General features: G+C 39.0%; 1 protein-coding gene across 6 annotated transcripts in view; it reads left to right on the forward strand.

Annotated features, from left to right (window-relative positions):
- rgs19 (regulator of G protein signaling 19) overlaps window positions 1-14,853 on the forward strand; it is a 28,037-nt gene extending 13,184 nt beyond the window's left edge. For 2 of the 6 annotated variants that reach the window (XM_054780637.1, XM_054780639.1), the window contains 4 exons: window positions 4,440-4,612; window positions 4,812-4,907; window positions 8,286-8,520; window positions 12,250-14,853. In XM_054780637.1, coding sequence (XP_054636612.1) covers window positions 4,440-4,612; window positions 4,812-4,907; window positions 8,286-8,520; window positions 12,250-12,438 — 693 coding nt within the window. In that variant the 3' untranslated portion in view covers window positions 12,439-14,853. Of the gene's footprint in view, window positions 1-4,439; window positions 4,613-4,811; window positions 4,908-8,285 lie in introns of all 6 variants that reach the window. The other 4 variants (XM_054780638.1, XM_054780644.1, XM_054780635.1 and 1 more) reach the window with 3 other exon arrangements.
- The last annotated feature ends 1,449 nt before the right edge of the window (window positions 14,854-16,302 follow it).

Here is a 16,302-nt window from a genome sequence, read left to right on the forward strand (position 1 = left end):
TTTTTTTAGCATGCAGTGTCGGGGTATTGACAGCGAAACTAAGAAGTTTCACAATCATCTCCCCGCCCCTCCAAACCCGAGACTCCACTTCCTGTCTGCCAACTCTCAACGCTTTTGACCTCCTATCTTCCTCCTTCACCCAAAGGAAGACATGTTGACTGATGGAGTCTTTGTAGCTTGGGGACAACGGGGAAGGAAAGCTTGTTTTTTTTTTTTGCGTCCATCGTCCACGTTGACTTGTCTTCTTTGCGGTGAGCTTTGCTGTTTGACGGTTTTAGCGACACTTCAGTGCTTGTCTTCAAAGTTGTGACTCTGTGTGTGTTTTGTTGCAAGATCTTCTCATTTGTCTTCCGTTGCCAGCGAACAAATGAAAGTGTTGCAGTGACGTGGTTGGTGCGGCTCGTTCTTCTGTTCCTCCTTGTGTCAACCTCAAACTCTGCATTGACTCATTTTTTGGAATGCAAACAAAGTGTTGTTCATGTTGTTATACTATGCGAGATCTAAGGCCGAATTTCGAACACACCTGTGATTTATCCGATCGTCGTACCACTTTTCAAATTGTCTGTAACTCTAACGACTCGAAATCTTGGAATGAAATAAGTTTAAATCACAGTATTTGCGATACTACGGGCGGATGCAGCAAAACTTTTCGGGTGTCATATTGTTTCTTTCCATGACAACGATGTTTCTATCGCAAATTTTCATAAAAGGGTCTGAAAGTTTTTGAAAATGACACCATTATACTCTTAGACTCGCACTTCCGTACTCACACTTGGTTTAGAAGACGAGAGGACAACTAATTGTCGCTAAAACGCTCACAAAGGCGAGTGCGCAGTGATGGACACTTGCCTCAAACGTTACCGTCTCTGCTGCGTAGCGGAAGGGAATTCTACATTCCATCATATTCCATTCATCCACAAATGCAAAAAGAGAAAAAGCAGAGAAAAAAATCCATTTCTACATTAATCTTTGAGGTCTGCATTGTCCTGAGTGCCATACAGGTATAGCACTCCTGTGCTGTAACGCTACAAGCTAACTGGAGCTAGCTATGGATGATGCGTGTTTTGCAATTATCTTCGACCAAAACTTTATTGAATACTTCTGACGGTCCTCGTACGACTTGTTTTTTTTTTTTTTTTAGTCAGACGATTGTGATGTTAGCATAAAAATTCCACCCCGAGTAACAAACACTTTTTCACATCACCGTGACCACCACGGCATTGTGAGACGCACATAACTGACACTCTGACACCCCCACAACATTGTGAAACCCACATAGCTGACACCTCCACAACACTGTGACCCCACATCACTGACACGTTAACCCTCCACAACATTGTGACCACCACATCACTGAAACACCCACAAAATTGTGACCTCCACAACATTGTGACACCCACATCACTGACACCACCACAACATTGTGACACCCGTATAACTGACACCTCCATAACACTGTGACCCCACATCACTGACACGCTAACCCTCCACAACATTGTGACACCCACATCACTGACACCACCACAACATTGTGACACCCACATAGCTGACACCTCCACAACACTGTGACCCCACATCACTGACACGCTAACCCTCCACAACATTGTGACACCCACATCGCTGACACCCCCACAAAATTGTGACCTCCACAACATTGTGACACCCACATCACTGACACCACCACAACATTGTGACACCCACATCACTGACACCACCACAACATTGTGACACCCACATAACTGACAGCTCCATAACACTGTGACCCCACATCACTGACACTCTGATCCTCCACAACATTGTGACACCCACGCCACTGACACCCCCACAACTTTGTGACCTCCACAACATTGTGACACCCACACCACTGTCCTCCCACATCACTGACCCCAACACAATATTGTGACCACAGCGACATTGTGACACCCTCATAAATGACACCTCCACAACATTGTGACACTCAAATCACTGACACCCCCACAAAATTGAGGCCTCCACAACTTTGAGACACCCACATAACCGACACCCCCACAATATTGTGGCCTCCACAACATTGTGAGACACACATCACTGACACACTCACAACATTGTTACCTCCACAGCATTGTGATCCCCACATCACTAACACTCTGCCCCTCCACAACACTGCGACACCCACATCACTGACATCCCCACAACACTGTGATCCCCCACAACATTGTGACGCCCACAAAACTGACACCTCCACAGTACCGTGACACCCACATCACAAAAAGGATTTTGTCAATTCTAGTAAATCTTTTTCCACTTTTTGCTTTAAATTTGGGGAACGGGTGGTTACAACCATTGTTAGCACCACCTGACTGCTAATCGCTAACACACTCACACACGAATTAAACATGTTGAACATGAACATTTTGTGCATCTTTTGTAAATCAGTGTGTGTGTCAGAGAGAGAGAGAGAGAGAGATCACAGCTCAATCACATGATGCAGCACACTGTCTCTCTCACTCTCTCACTTCCTCTCAACATGATGCCCCTCTTCCTCACAGTTAGTTGTCCTTGTCTTTTACCACTTCTGCTATTACCACAATAATTTATTTCTGTCCTCCATCTTTTAATTAGTTTGTCATGTTCTTAATCCGTACATGTGTTCCTTGTCAGCAATGCTGTTCAATTTTCTGATGGTAAGAACGTAATCTGTGTCACACTCAAACTTAAGCCATCATCAAATACTGGATCAACTCCAGTTCCACTTCTTCCATTTCCTGATACTTTTCTGGTCGGTGTTGAAATTTTTAGCGGATTCTGCAGTTAGGGCTGGGGTTAGGTCTACGGGTTTGGGCCTCGGATTTGGGTTGCGTTATGGCTCGTGTTAGAGTCGGGTTGGGGCTAGGGCAGGGGTGTCCAAACTTTTTTCCAGCGAGGGCCACATAGTGAAAACTACATATTTCAAGACAAAACTGCATCTCAGCTTTGGATATACTGTAGGTGAAAAAGCCTATTATTAGTATTAACTTCAGTCTTTACTCTTTTTTTCCCTATTTTTGCTGTTTTTTTTTCCAAATACTGTATTTAAACTTTCTTCTTAAATAATCTCCGTAATTTTTATTTTTGTAACATTACGACTTTATTCCCATAATATCTTGACTTTATTCCCATAATATTATAACTTTTTCCTCAACCTGATTTTCCAAAAATTCCAACTTGATTTAGTTTTGTTTGTCTCTCATAACAGCCGCACGGGGGTCTAGTGGTTAGCATGTTTAGCATGAATGTGAGTGTGAATGGTTGTTTGTCTATATGTGCCCTGCCATTGACTGGCCACCAGTCCAGGGTGTACCCCGCCTGTCGCCCGAAGTCAGCTGGGATAGGCTCCAGCATACCCCCGCGACCCTAAAGAGGAGAAGCGGTATAGAAAATGGATGGATGGATGTTTCTCATAACATTATGCATTTATAAAATAACATTTTTTCTTTAATTTTTCAACTCTGTGCTACTAAAATGACATTATTTTTCCTTGTAATATTAGAAGTTTATTATTGCGACTTTTTTTCTCATTAGAATATGACTTTTTTCTCATCATATTGTAACGTTATGGAGTTAGGGTTAGGTCTATAGTTATGGGGTTGGGGTTAGGGCTAGGTCTATGGTTATGGAGTTAGGGCTAGGTCTATGATTATGGAGTTAGGGTTAGGTCTATAGTTATGGGGTTGGGGTTAGAGCTAGGTCTATGGTTATGGAGTTAGGGTTAGGTCTATAGTTATGTGGTTGGGGTTAGGTCTAGGTCTATGGTTATGGAGTTAGGGTTAGGTCTATAGTTATGGAGTTAGGGTTAGGTCTATGGTTATGGGGTTGGGGTTAGGGCTAGGTCTATGGTTATGGAGTTAGGGTTAGGTCTATAGTTATGGAGTTAGGGATAGGTCTATAGTTATGGGGTTGGGGTTAGGTCTATAGTTATGGAGTTAGGGTTAGGCCTATGGTTATGGAGTTAGGGATAGGTCTATAGTTATGGAGTTAGGGGTAGGTCTATGGTTATGGGGTTAGGGCTAGGGCTATGGTTATGGAGTTAGGGATAGGTCTATAGTTATGGGGTTGGGGTTAGGTCTATAGTTATGGAGTTAGGGCTAGGTCTATGGTTATGGAGTTAGGGATAGGTCTATAGTTATGGGGTTGGGGTTAGGTCTATGGTTATGGAGTTAGGGGTAGGTCTATAGTTATGGAGTTAGGGCTAGGTCTGTGGTTATGGGGTTAGGGCTAGGTCTATAGTTATGGAGTTAGGGCTAGGTCTATGGTTATGGGGTTAGGGCTAGGTCTATGGTTAAGGGGGTAAGGGGTGTCTATTTCAGGTGCTTTTAGTGGACGATACACCCAGATATTAAATTTCATCATCTCAAAATTTTGTCTTTTTTCACCTACGTAGGAACCAAAATAATTTATATTTCTGTCTCCTGTCTCTGCAGTACACTGGTCCGATCCCGGCCGAGCGAGGGGCAGGCGAGCTGGCCATGGGGGTGGGTCGCAGCGAGACCTCAGCGCTAAGCGGGCCTGCGGGGCAGGGCTTGACCACCACCAACAATTCCCAGCGACCGAGTGCCTGCTGCTTCTGCTGGTGTTGCTGTTGCAGCTGCTCCTGGTAGGACACACCACAACTTCACTGACTACGTTCTTCTTAGGGTGCTTTATTGACTTTTAAGGGTGACTAACTGCCGCTTTCTCAGCCACACACCCTGTCCCTAACCTAACTGCGGTGGATGTTGTCAGTGCGTGGTGTAATAACATCCTGGTGTGTGTGTGTGTGTGTTTCCTGTCTGAAAGCCGTTTTATCATGTCAGTCTCACCGTCAGGAATGAAGATGAGGGGAGGAGGCGCAGGAGGAAGAGGATATCACAAGACACCAAGATGAAAACAATACCAAACTGTGAAGCTTGGTGAGTCCACGCGCAGCATGTTAATGTAGCGTGTCAGCGTCCCCAGGGAACGTTTGGGGCCGTCTCTGTCTTGGGTTAGGGTTAGGGTGAGGAAACCCTAAGGGAGGAGTGTCCAAACTTTTTTCCAGCAAGGCTACATAATGAAATGTGAAAGGATGCAACTTTGCCGCTTTGATATTTTGTAAAGCAACATGCTAAGACGTTATATATATTTCAAGAAAAAAGCTGTCTCTTATAGGTGAAAAAGCATATTATTAATATCAACTTCGCTCTTTGCTCTATTTTTTTTTCAAATATTTCCACTTTCTTCTGAAATAATCTTTGTAAATTTTCTCATCCGAATATTTTGACTTTATTCCCATAATATTTGGACTTTATTCTTGTTATATTGTAACTTTTCTCTTTTCTCTCAACCTAATTGTCCAAAAATTTTACTTTATTGTTTTGTTTGTTTCTCATAATATTATGACTTTTTAAAAAATACACATTTTTCTTTAGTATTTCAACTCTATGCTACTAATAATATTACAGATTAATTCTCGTACAATTGTGACTTTTTTTCTCGTTAGACTACAACTTTTCTCTCAGTATTTTGGCTTTATTCTCGTAAAATTACAGCTTTTTTTTTGCAATTTCTGGTCTTGTTTTTTTAAACTTTTAAACTTTCTTCTCAATCTTTGTAAATTTTCTTTTCATAATATAATTTCATAATATAATGACTTTTTTCTCTTACTAGTTTGACTTTATTCTCGTGAAATTACATCTGTTTTTTCATTTCTGCTGTTGTTGTTTTTTTCCAACAATTTCCAACAAAGTCTTGGAATTTTTTTCTCGTAATATTTATATATTATATTTTATTCACATAATATTTTGACTTTATTCACACTATATTCCTTACAATTTCAACTCTATTCTACAAAAAATTTGTCCTCATAATATTACGAGTTTATTCTCGTAAAATTGCTCCTTTTTTCTCGTACAATGCAACTGTTTTCTCTTCATAGTTAGACTTTATTCAGGTAAAATTATTTTTTTCCAACTGTTTCAACTTTTTTCCTGTAAATTTTCTTTTTATAGTATCATGGTTTTATTCACATAATATTTTTACTTTATTCACATAATTTTAGAACTTTTTCCACAACCTCATTTTCAGAAAATTACAACTTTTTGTTTTGTTTGCTTCTCATAATATTATGACTTTTAAAAAAATAATGCATATTTCCTTACAATTTCAACTCTATAAAAAATTTGTCCTCATAATATTACGAGTTTATTCTCGTAAAATTGCTCCTTTTTTCTCGTAGAATGCAACTGTTTTCTCTTCATAGTTAGACTTTATTCAGGTAAAATTATTTTTTTCCAACTGTTTCAACTTTTTTCCTGTAAATTTTCTTTTTATAGTATCATGGTTTTATTCACATAATATTTTGACTTTATTCTTGTAATATTCTAACTTTTTCCCAACCTAATTGTCCAAAAATTGCGACTATCTTTCTCGTTAAAATACGGCTTTTCCTATTAATATTTTGACTTTATTCTCGTAAAATTATGGCTGTTTTTTCCATTTCTGCTGGGTTTTCTATTCCAACTTTCATCTTGTAAATTTTTTTTTCTCCTTATTGTGACTTTATTTCCATTCCCATTTTGACTTTATACTCTTATCATGATAATGTTTTCCGCAACCTTTTTTTTCAAAATTACATCTTAAATTCATTGTTTTTTGTTTTTTTTTTAATACTACGACTTTAATACTACGTCTTTTTTCTTTAATATTTTGCTAGTATGACATTATTTTTTCCAATAATATTACGGCGTTATTCCCGTAAAATTATGACTGTTTCTCTGAATATTTGGACTTTATTTTTGTAAAATTGCTGCTGTGTATTCCATTTTTTGCAGTTCTTTTTTTTTAAATTTTCTTGTTTAGCCGCCGGCAGCAAACGGCCCCCAGGCTGCGCTTTGGACACTCGGATATTTTACATTTCGTAAAGCAACACATGTAGATATGTTGATGTGGACATCTTATAAAAACTGCATCTCAGCTTTGTCAAATAGGGGGAAAAGCCTACAATTAATATCAAATTTTACTTTTCTTTTCTTTCATTTTTGCATTTCTGCTGTTTTTTTCAAATACTTCAATATTTCCATTTTTGTTTTCTTGTCATAATATAATAATCATATTTTGACTTTATTCCCATATTATTGTAACTGTTTCCCCAACCTAATATTCCAAAAATGAGCACTTTATTTTGTTTTTTTTTGTTTCTCATAATATTATGACTTTTAAAAAGAACTTATTTTTTCTTTAATATTTCAACTCTATTCTACTAAACTTTTCCCTCATAATATTACGAGTTTATTCTGGTAAAAAAAAAAAAACACAACTTTGTTCTTGTAATATTTTGAATTTATTCCCATAAAATAACATCTTTTTTTCCATTTCTGCTGTGTTTTTTCCCTGTTATTTCAAATTTCGTCTAGTGTTTTTTCTTCTTTATTCCCATAATATCTTCACTTCACTCTCCTAACATTATAACTTTTTCCAAACCAAATCTTTCAAAAATGGCAACTTTGTTTTGTTTGTTTACATTTAAAAAAAAGATTTTTTTTTTCTTAAATATTTCAACTTTATGCTCCTAAAAGACATCATTTTTTCTCCTAAAATTACAAAGTTATCCTCGTACAATCACGACTTTTTCTTGTTAGTTTACAACTTTTTTCTGTTAATATTTTGACTTTAAGTGTTGCAAAGTTGCTGCTGATTTTTCCATTTTTGCTGTATGTTTTTAGAATGTGCTGCGGACCATTTAAAAAAATTAAAATAAACAACAACAACAACCGTGGGCAGAAAATGGCCCCCGGGCCGCACCTTGGAGATCCCTGCCCTAGTCTTAGGGTTAAGAGAGTTTCTCCATTTCTTTTTTTTTTATTTTTATGTTTTCAAATATGTCAACATTCACATTTTCATTTTCTTGTAATGTTATGACTTTATTTCCATAATATTTTGACTTTATTCTCGGAATGTTATAACTTTTTCCCCAACCTCATTTTCCAAAATTTTCACCTTAATTCTCTTTTAATATTTCAATTTTGTGCTTCTAAAGATTACACGTTTTTCCGTCATAATGTTATGACTTCATTCTCATAAAATTATGACTTTTTTTCCTGTGGGATGACAATTTTATCGCCGTCTCTTCCATTTTTTCTGTTTTGTTTTTGGAATGTGCCATGGGCCAATTAAAAAAAAAAAAAAAAAGCCACGGTCCGCTAATGGCCCCCAGGCCACACTTTGGACACCCCTGCCCTAATGCTAACCACCACAGTAGTAAATAGTAGGACACACACATAGTTTTGTTTGTTTGTTTTTCCCTCTGCTAGCACCAAACCCTCGGTGGAAGAGATGCGCCTGTGGTCCCAGTCCTTCGACAAGCTGATGCGGAACCCTGCGGGTCGCAACATTTTCCGTGAGTTTTTGCGCACCGAGTACAGCGAGGAGAACATGCTATTCTGGCTGGCGTGCGAAGACCTCAAGCAGGAGATCAACAAGGCTCGCATGGAGGAGAAGGTGCGCTCCATCTACGAGGACTACATCTCCATACTGTCGCCAAAAGAGGTAGGAGAGGCCCTGAAGATGTCCTCATTGATTGTGGTTCCAACTCCGTACAGTAGATGGCATCGTAACACCTTATACGCACCTGGTCTGCCAGGAAGGATTAGTGTTGCCCACTTTGTTGTGATATCGGACCCCTCTAGATACCCTTTTTCACACAAGCAAACAACTTTTTCTGGTGTTTTTGGACACTTTTGGAGACTAACATGAAAGCATGTATTGCTCTTCTCAACGAGCAGTGGGTCCCTTGTCCTGTATAAAAGCTCACAGGCGGCAAAAAATTTCTATTTCAAAACATACTGGATCTGTTTTGCTTTTCTAAAACTGGGGTGTCCAAAGTGCGGCCCGGGGGCAATTAATTGTTTTTTTTATCGGCCCGCAGTGCATTCTACCGCAATAAATGTACAGGAATAAAGTCAAAATGTTAAGAGAAGAAAAAAGTTATAATCTGAAAAGAAAAAGTATAACGTCGCGATATATTGAGGAAAAATAACATAATTTTAGCAGCATAAGGTTGAAATACTGAAGAAAAAAATACTTTTTTCCCGAGCTGTAAGCTATAATTTTATGAGAGTAAAGTCAAAATATTAAGAGTCGTATTCTAACAAGAAAAAGTCTTAATTTTACAAGAATAAACTCGTAATATTATGAAGAAAAATAATGTCATCTTAGTAGCACAGAGTTGAAAAATTAAAGAAAAAAGACAATGTCTTAAAAGTAGGAATATTAAGCGAAACAAACAAAACTAATAAAGGTGTAATTTTTGGAAAATTAGGCTGCGGAAAAAGTTTGAATGTTATGAGAAAAATGAGAAGAAAATTTACATGAAGAAAGTTGAATAGTCTGAAAATTAAAAAAAGAAAAACGACTGCAGAAATGAAAAAACAGCTATAATTTTAGACAATAAATACATTTTAGAGAATACATTTTTGAGAATGTAATGGAAATAGAAAAAAGATTCATGAGAATAAACTTGTAATATTATGAGGAAAAATATTCATTTTTAGTAGCATAGTTAAAAATGTATTTTTTTAAGTCATAATATTTTGAGAAACAAAGAAAACCACAAATAAAGAGAACAAAGTCAATATATTATCAGAATAAATTCAGCATTTTGAGAAGAACATTGAGAAAGTTTAAATAGTTTACTTAAAAAAAAAAAAAAAAACAGCAGCAGCAGAAATGGCAAAAACTGCTGTAATTTTCCGATAATAAAGTCAAAACATGACAGAAAAAAGCTATAATCTGAAAAGGAAATGTCAGAATTTTACAAGAATAATGTCGTAATATAATGAGGAAAAATAACATCATTTTGGCAGGAGGAAGTTTAAGTATTGAAGAAAAAGGCATTTTTTGTAATAAACAGCTTTCATTTTACAACAATGTCAAAATATTACGACAAAAAAGTCGTACTCTAACGAGCAGAAAAGTCAAAAATGTAAGAATAACCCGGGTAATATTATGAGGAAAAATAATGTCATTTTTGTAGCATAAAGTTACATTTTGAATTTTTTTTAAATACTTTTTTAAAAGCCGTAATATTATGAAAACAAACAAAACAAGAAATAAAGACAATAAAGTCAATAATAAAAAAAAACAAGAAAAAAAGGAAAAAACAGTGAAAATGGAAAAAACGGCTGTAATATTACGAGAACGAAGTCAAAATAAGAAAGAAAGGCCCAATTTTATGAGAATAAGCAGTATAACTTTTTTCTTTTGTTTGTTTTTCAGGATATTACAACTTTTTTAAAAAATGCATTTCTTTAATATTTCAAACTTATGCTACCAAAATGACATTATTTTTCCTCGTAATATTTCGACAATATTGTCGTACAATTATGACTTTTTCTCATTGGACTACAACTTTTTTCTCTGAATATTTTGACTGTAAAATTACTGCTGATGTTTTTTTTCCTGCTAAAATTCTATTTTTAGAATGTGCCAATGAAGGGCACATAAATGGGCCAATAAAGAAACAGCCGCGGGCCGCAAATCACTCCTGGGCACCTTGCTTTAACTGATTTTGTGTGTGTGTGTGTGTGTGTGTGTGTGTGTGTGTGCGTGTGTGTGTGTGTGTGTGTGTGTGTGTGTGTCATGTCCCTCCGGCAGTTGAGTCTTTTTATAAACACATGCAGGACAGGCTACATAGATGCCTCTTTGGCTGTTCTGTTTGCACATCTGACCTTGGTTGCATGCCTGCCACTCTGTGTGTGTGTGTGTGTGTGTGTGTGTGCGCGCGCGTGTGTGTGTGTGCGTGCGTGCGTGTGTGTTTCCCAAATAGCAGCAAAGAGAAAACATAGGATAAAGATTGTTCTATAAATATCTCCTTACTAAAGGGGTAGGGCGTGGGGGGTCGCTGTGAGTATGTGAATGGTGAATGGATGCATTCATGCACTTATAGGATATTATTCATGTCAAAACTGCAGCTGGAAATTTGATGAGCGCGTGTGAGTCATATCTGCTGTAAATGCTTTGACCTGTAAGTGAGTCACATGGGTCTTCTTCTTCTTCAAGTCATGTTTCCATCAGTCCATTGGACTGTTTCAAAGCCTCTAAGCTTCATGTATGTTATGTGTGTACAATAATTAACAGAAAAGCATTTTTTTCTATTATATCACGGGACAATACGATACAAGTAAACGCTTATATACTTTAGAGTAGTCAGTGTGCATCTTGTATAGCACTATAGATTTACTGTACTACCGACACACAGCCATTCGTCTCGAATTGGCTAGCAACAAAAGTGAGTAGCAAGTTAATTGTATCTTGCCTACAGTCAAGCATGGTGGTGGTAGCGTCATGGTACGGGGCTGCATGAGTGCTGCCGCCACTAATGGTGGGAGCTGTGGTTCATTGAAAGGAAACATGAATTCCAACATGTACTGTGACATTGTGAAGATCCGCTCCCTTGGTAGTGGCAATGTCACAATCTGGGGACGCACGAGTGCTTCCAGCCCCGGGGGGGAGCTGTGGTTCATTGAGAGGAAACATGAATTCCAACATGTACAGTGACATTGGTGAAGATCCGCCCCCTTGCTAGTGGTAGTGTCACAATCCGGGGATGCACGAGTGCTTCCAGCACTGGGGGTGGAGGGGGAGCTGTGGTTCATTGAGAGGAAACATGAATTCCAACATGTACTGTGACTTTAGTGACGATCCGCCCCCTTGGTAGTGTTAGTGTCACAATCCGGGGATGCATGAGTGTTTCCAGCGCTGGGGGTAGAGGGGGCAGCACTCTTGCAGCCCCGGATCATGACACCACCACCACCATGCTTTGACTGTAGGCAAGACACAATTATTTTGCCACTTGTGTTGAAATTCATGTTTTCCTTCAATGAACCGCAGTGCCGGCAGCACTCGAGCAGCCCTGGATTGTGACGCTACCGCCACCACCATGCTTTGACTGTAGGCACGACACAATTATTTTGAAAATTGTGTTGGAATTTGTTTTCCCTCAATAAACCGCAGTTCCCCCATCGCTGGCAGGACTCGTGTATCCTCGGACTGTGATGCTACCATCACCATGCTTGACAATCACTTGTGTTGCCAGCTATTTAGACAGCAATGGCTGTGAGTTGATAGTAAATCTATACTGTTGTACAATCTGTACACTGACTGCTATACATGTAGTATTGTCTGTCAAGGAGATATAAATAGTGTCATGAAGTACGTGGAAGATCCTGTAGGTCATGTGACATCGTAGTGTGTTCATTGAAGTGGTTTTCCTTGCAGGTGAGTCTAGACGCTCGCGTTCGGGAGGTGATCAACAAGAAGATGCAGGACCCGACGCCCCACACGTTCGAGGACGCCCAGTTGCAGATCTACACGCTTATGCACAGGGACTCCTACCCGCGATTCCTCTCCTCCAACATCTACAGGTCGCTCGTTCATGCCGGTTCACGCAGCTCATCCGAGTCCTAGTCCAGGTCCTGCACCGTCCCCGGCCACCAGTCCCGAGGTACCGTCCTTCTTTGTCGGTCCTACGCACCACGTCTGCCAGGACCGCCTCCCTAAATCAACAGGGGGCAGCATTTAGCAGGAGAGTGGGTCCATAAACGGTAAACACAGCCACGACTCAATGTCGCCCCCCCGAGGAGTAATGTTGTATTGCAGGAGAGGACCCACTGAAAAGCCCTTAATGGAACTAAACGCATCCCACCCCACACCAAAAAAATACTCTATATCATAAGATTAGAGTATTATATTACTACCCAATTTAGAGTTTGTGTATTTATCTTTTTATTTTTGCGGCAAACAAAGAAAAAAATGTGACATTCATGAAGTTCTTCATCTGTTATTCATCCATCCCTGGTGGTTTTGTCCACATCCAGCCCATCGCCTTTTAAGAGCCAATGACAGGAGTTGCATTCCTGACTCCGCCCACCTTGTGTTTGCCTTATTTGGGCATGCTTCCTATCCCGGCCAACTGGAAAGCACAGAAGCATCCTTCCGCCTTCAGCCGACTACTGATTTTACAAACAAGACTTCTTTTCTTCTTGCTTTTATTTTCCCTCCCTTGAAGATAAATATGGACGTCCATTTGCATTTTCTCACACTTTCTCTCCTTTTTGGAATTTTTTTTCCATGCAAAAAAAAAAACAAGACTGAACTGATCCAACACACGATGCAACAACACACACACTGCAATAAAACACTGGAGTCAGCGCACACACACACACACACACACACTATTTATATCAGCATACTTCAGGGTTTATGACATTATTTTTCATAATAGAGTTTTTGCATAACAATAATACAAATACATACAGTATTTGTGTCACAATACATGAGGGGATTTAACTCTTACTTTCATTTTAAGTACAGTGGAACCTCCAAGTCTAACACATCCCTCCATTTTTCACTCTCAACTCCCCGAAAGAGAGAATATCTGTTCCAGGGTCAAACTGTGGCCATCCTGAAAGCTTCATTAAGTGGACAGGCAATGTTTGAAGTCACATTTTCAACGTTCTTAACCGCCATGCAAGAGTAAAAAGAAGTGAAGCAAGCAGCGCACTCGTGTTGTGCTTCATGATGCTTCCATGATATCAAGAGGACGACGTGTAAAAAGTGAGTCAACAGCAAAAGGAGGACAAAAACACATTTTTGCCGTCCAACGTGTCATACAAGTGTAAAAAGAAGCTAGGCAGTGTTACTAGTCAAAGGTGAAAAAAACAAACAGCCCTCTGGTTCATCCTGTGGTAGCACTGAGGCAAAAACTGCGGTCTAAAGTGTCATACAAGTGTAAAAAGAAGTTAAGCAGTGTTAATCAGCAAAGGTAAAAAAATAAAATAAAATAAAACAGTTTCTAGTGCCTTCCTTTGGTAGATTTGCAGCTAAAATGGCGAAGAAAAAGCCAAACTAACCAAGCTACACTGTGGTCTTGCGGTCTAAAGTGTCATACAAGTGTAAAAGAACCTAAGCAGTGGTAATAGTCAAAGGGAGACACAATAAAACGGCCTCCTGGTTCATTCTTTGGTAGAATTGTGGCAAAAAAGCCAAAGAAAAAGCCAAACTTGCCAAGCTAAACTGCTGTCTTGCAGTCGTAATTGCTATACAAGTGTAAAAAGAAGCTAAGCAGTGATAGTCGTCAAAGGTAAACACAATAAAACAGCCTCTAGGTCCTCCTTTTGGTAGATTAGAGGCAAAACAAACAAAAAAAGGTGAAGAAGAAGCCAAACTAACCAAGCTAAACTGAAGCCAAAGTGTCACATAGAAGTGTAAAAAGAAGCTAAGCAGTGTTAATCATCAAAGGTAAAAACAATAAAACAGCCGCCAGGTACATCCTTTGGTAGAAATGTGGCAAAAAAAAAGCCAAACTAACCAAGCTAATGTGATTTTTGTGTTACTTTTGAGTCTGGGGTGCTGGACTTTGGAGCTTCCGCTGTCACACATTCACTCCGGTTTCCAGTTTTTCCCTCACAGACACACACACGCATGCGCACACACACACACACACACACACACACACACGTGCACACACCAAGGTGACCTCCCTGGTTGCTGCTGCTGACCTCTGCCTCTGTGACTTCTCACCTTTTGACCTCACCACTGTTGTCTCCGGCCGCTGGCCAATCAGGAGCCGGCGGCCGCTGGGCCTCGACTGTGGTTGGTGGATTTGGGAAGGAGGAGGCGGGAGGAAAGGATATCCCTGGTGCAAAACGTAAAGAATAAAAAAGTTAAGACGATGATGAGTAAAGACGATGGAAGCAAAGAAAGAAAAAAAGTGTTTTTAAGACTCTGAATGCATTTATCTTAGTATTGTTGATGTTATTTATTTGATACTTTGTGTGATGATTTTTGGATTGTACATAAATAAACACAAAGCCTTGAACATTTATGTCTTTTTTATTTTATTTTCCAGCTGCCATCAGCACTATTCTCTTTTCTTCTTTGAATATTGTGAAAAAATGAATTCATTCATTCAGGCACACGGCCAACGAAGCTTTCCTTTTATTTGTTTACGTCAGTGTGTCTTGACTGTTCTTCCTGGGCTTCCGTTGTTCCCCCTCAGTTGCCATCCATCCATCCATTTTACTAGTTGTTGCCAAAAGTGAGATCATTAGGCTATTTGTACGATAATTTCACGTAATATACGGTAGACTATACGTATACGCTACACGTATTAGAGGGTGTAATGATTGGCATAATGAACAAAATGGCATAATATATGAAACTACGCCCTTCGATACACGGCTGTTTAGCACACACAAACAGGAAACATGCTACAGTGCGCCCGGTGCTATGTATAGTAATGGCGGCTGAATAACTGAACGTCAGGATGGCTGTAAATCTGCTTTTATTTGCCGAAGCACGCACTTGCGTGTCTTGCAGGTAGACGCTCAACACAGCATGACCAATGCCACGCTTCCTCATGTTGTTCACGCAGAACGTTACTGCCCTCTATAGGCCATACTGTAAACAGCAGCTCAGAACCACACTATTACAACCGTTGCTACAGTATTGTCTCGCGTGACTGTTTACAGCCAGGTGGGGGCGCTGTTCTGCCAGTGGGCGCTTTTTTCCAACGGTGCTAAACTTCATTATAAGCTATACTATACACCAGGCGCGTCAAAGTCGCAGTTACGGTTACCTTCAGAGGGCCACTAATTTTAAGCTTCTGTTAGGATAACTTCTCGTTTGACAACAACAAATAAAATAAATAGTGTCAAAATTGGCAGCAAATACATTTAACAAGAATAAGTATCTTTTTGATAAAAAAAATATATGTAAGATTTTACACTGATTTTAGATTTTAGAGTTAAATACGTTTATATATATATATATATATATAATTATTTTTTACAATAATATTAAAAATAATAAATAAAATAACAAATAACTATAAAAGTAAAAAAAAAACATTATTAATAATTACAAATTTAAAAAATACAAGTATTTTTTAAACTAATATTAAAATAATAAAATAAAATACGTGCATTTTTGCCGTTCATTATTTCCAGGCTCTCGCAGGCCACATGAAATGATATGGTGGGCCCAATCCGGCCCCCGAGCCTTGAATTTGACTCCTGTGCTATACACCGTTTTTGATTTTTTTTCAGTCGGATATGTAATTTTTTTTCACCTGTAATACACTCATTTTAAGCTCGTGTTGGGTACCTTGTCATTTCCCATCTGGCAGCGCTGTTCCCGTATATCTTCACTTTGGCCACAAGTCGGCAATGTTTTCCCTTTAAATGTGACGTAATTGTAATGTTCTATTAGACATACACAGTACAGAATGTGGCAGACAATGCAGTTTGCATTGACGCGGCAAGCAGAAGA

Source organism: Dunckerocampus dactyliophorus, chromosome 1 (assembly GCF_027744805.1).
Source record: "Dunckerocampus dactyliophorus isolate RoL2022-P2 chromosome 1, RoL_Ddac_1.1, whole genome shotgun sequence".
NCBI lineage: Eukaryota > Metazoa > Chordata > Actinopteri > Syngnathiformes > Syngnathidae > Dunckerocampus > Dunckerocampus dactyliophorus.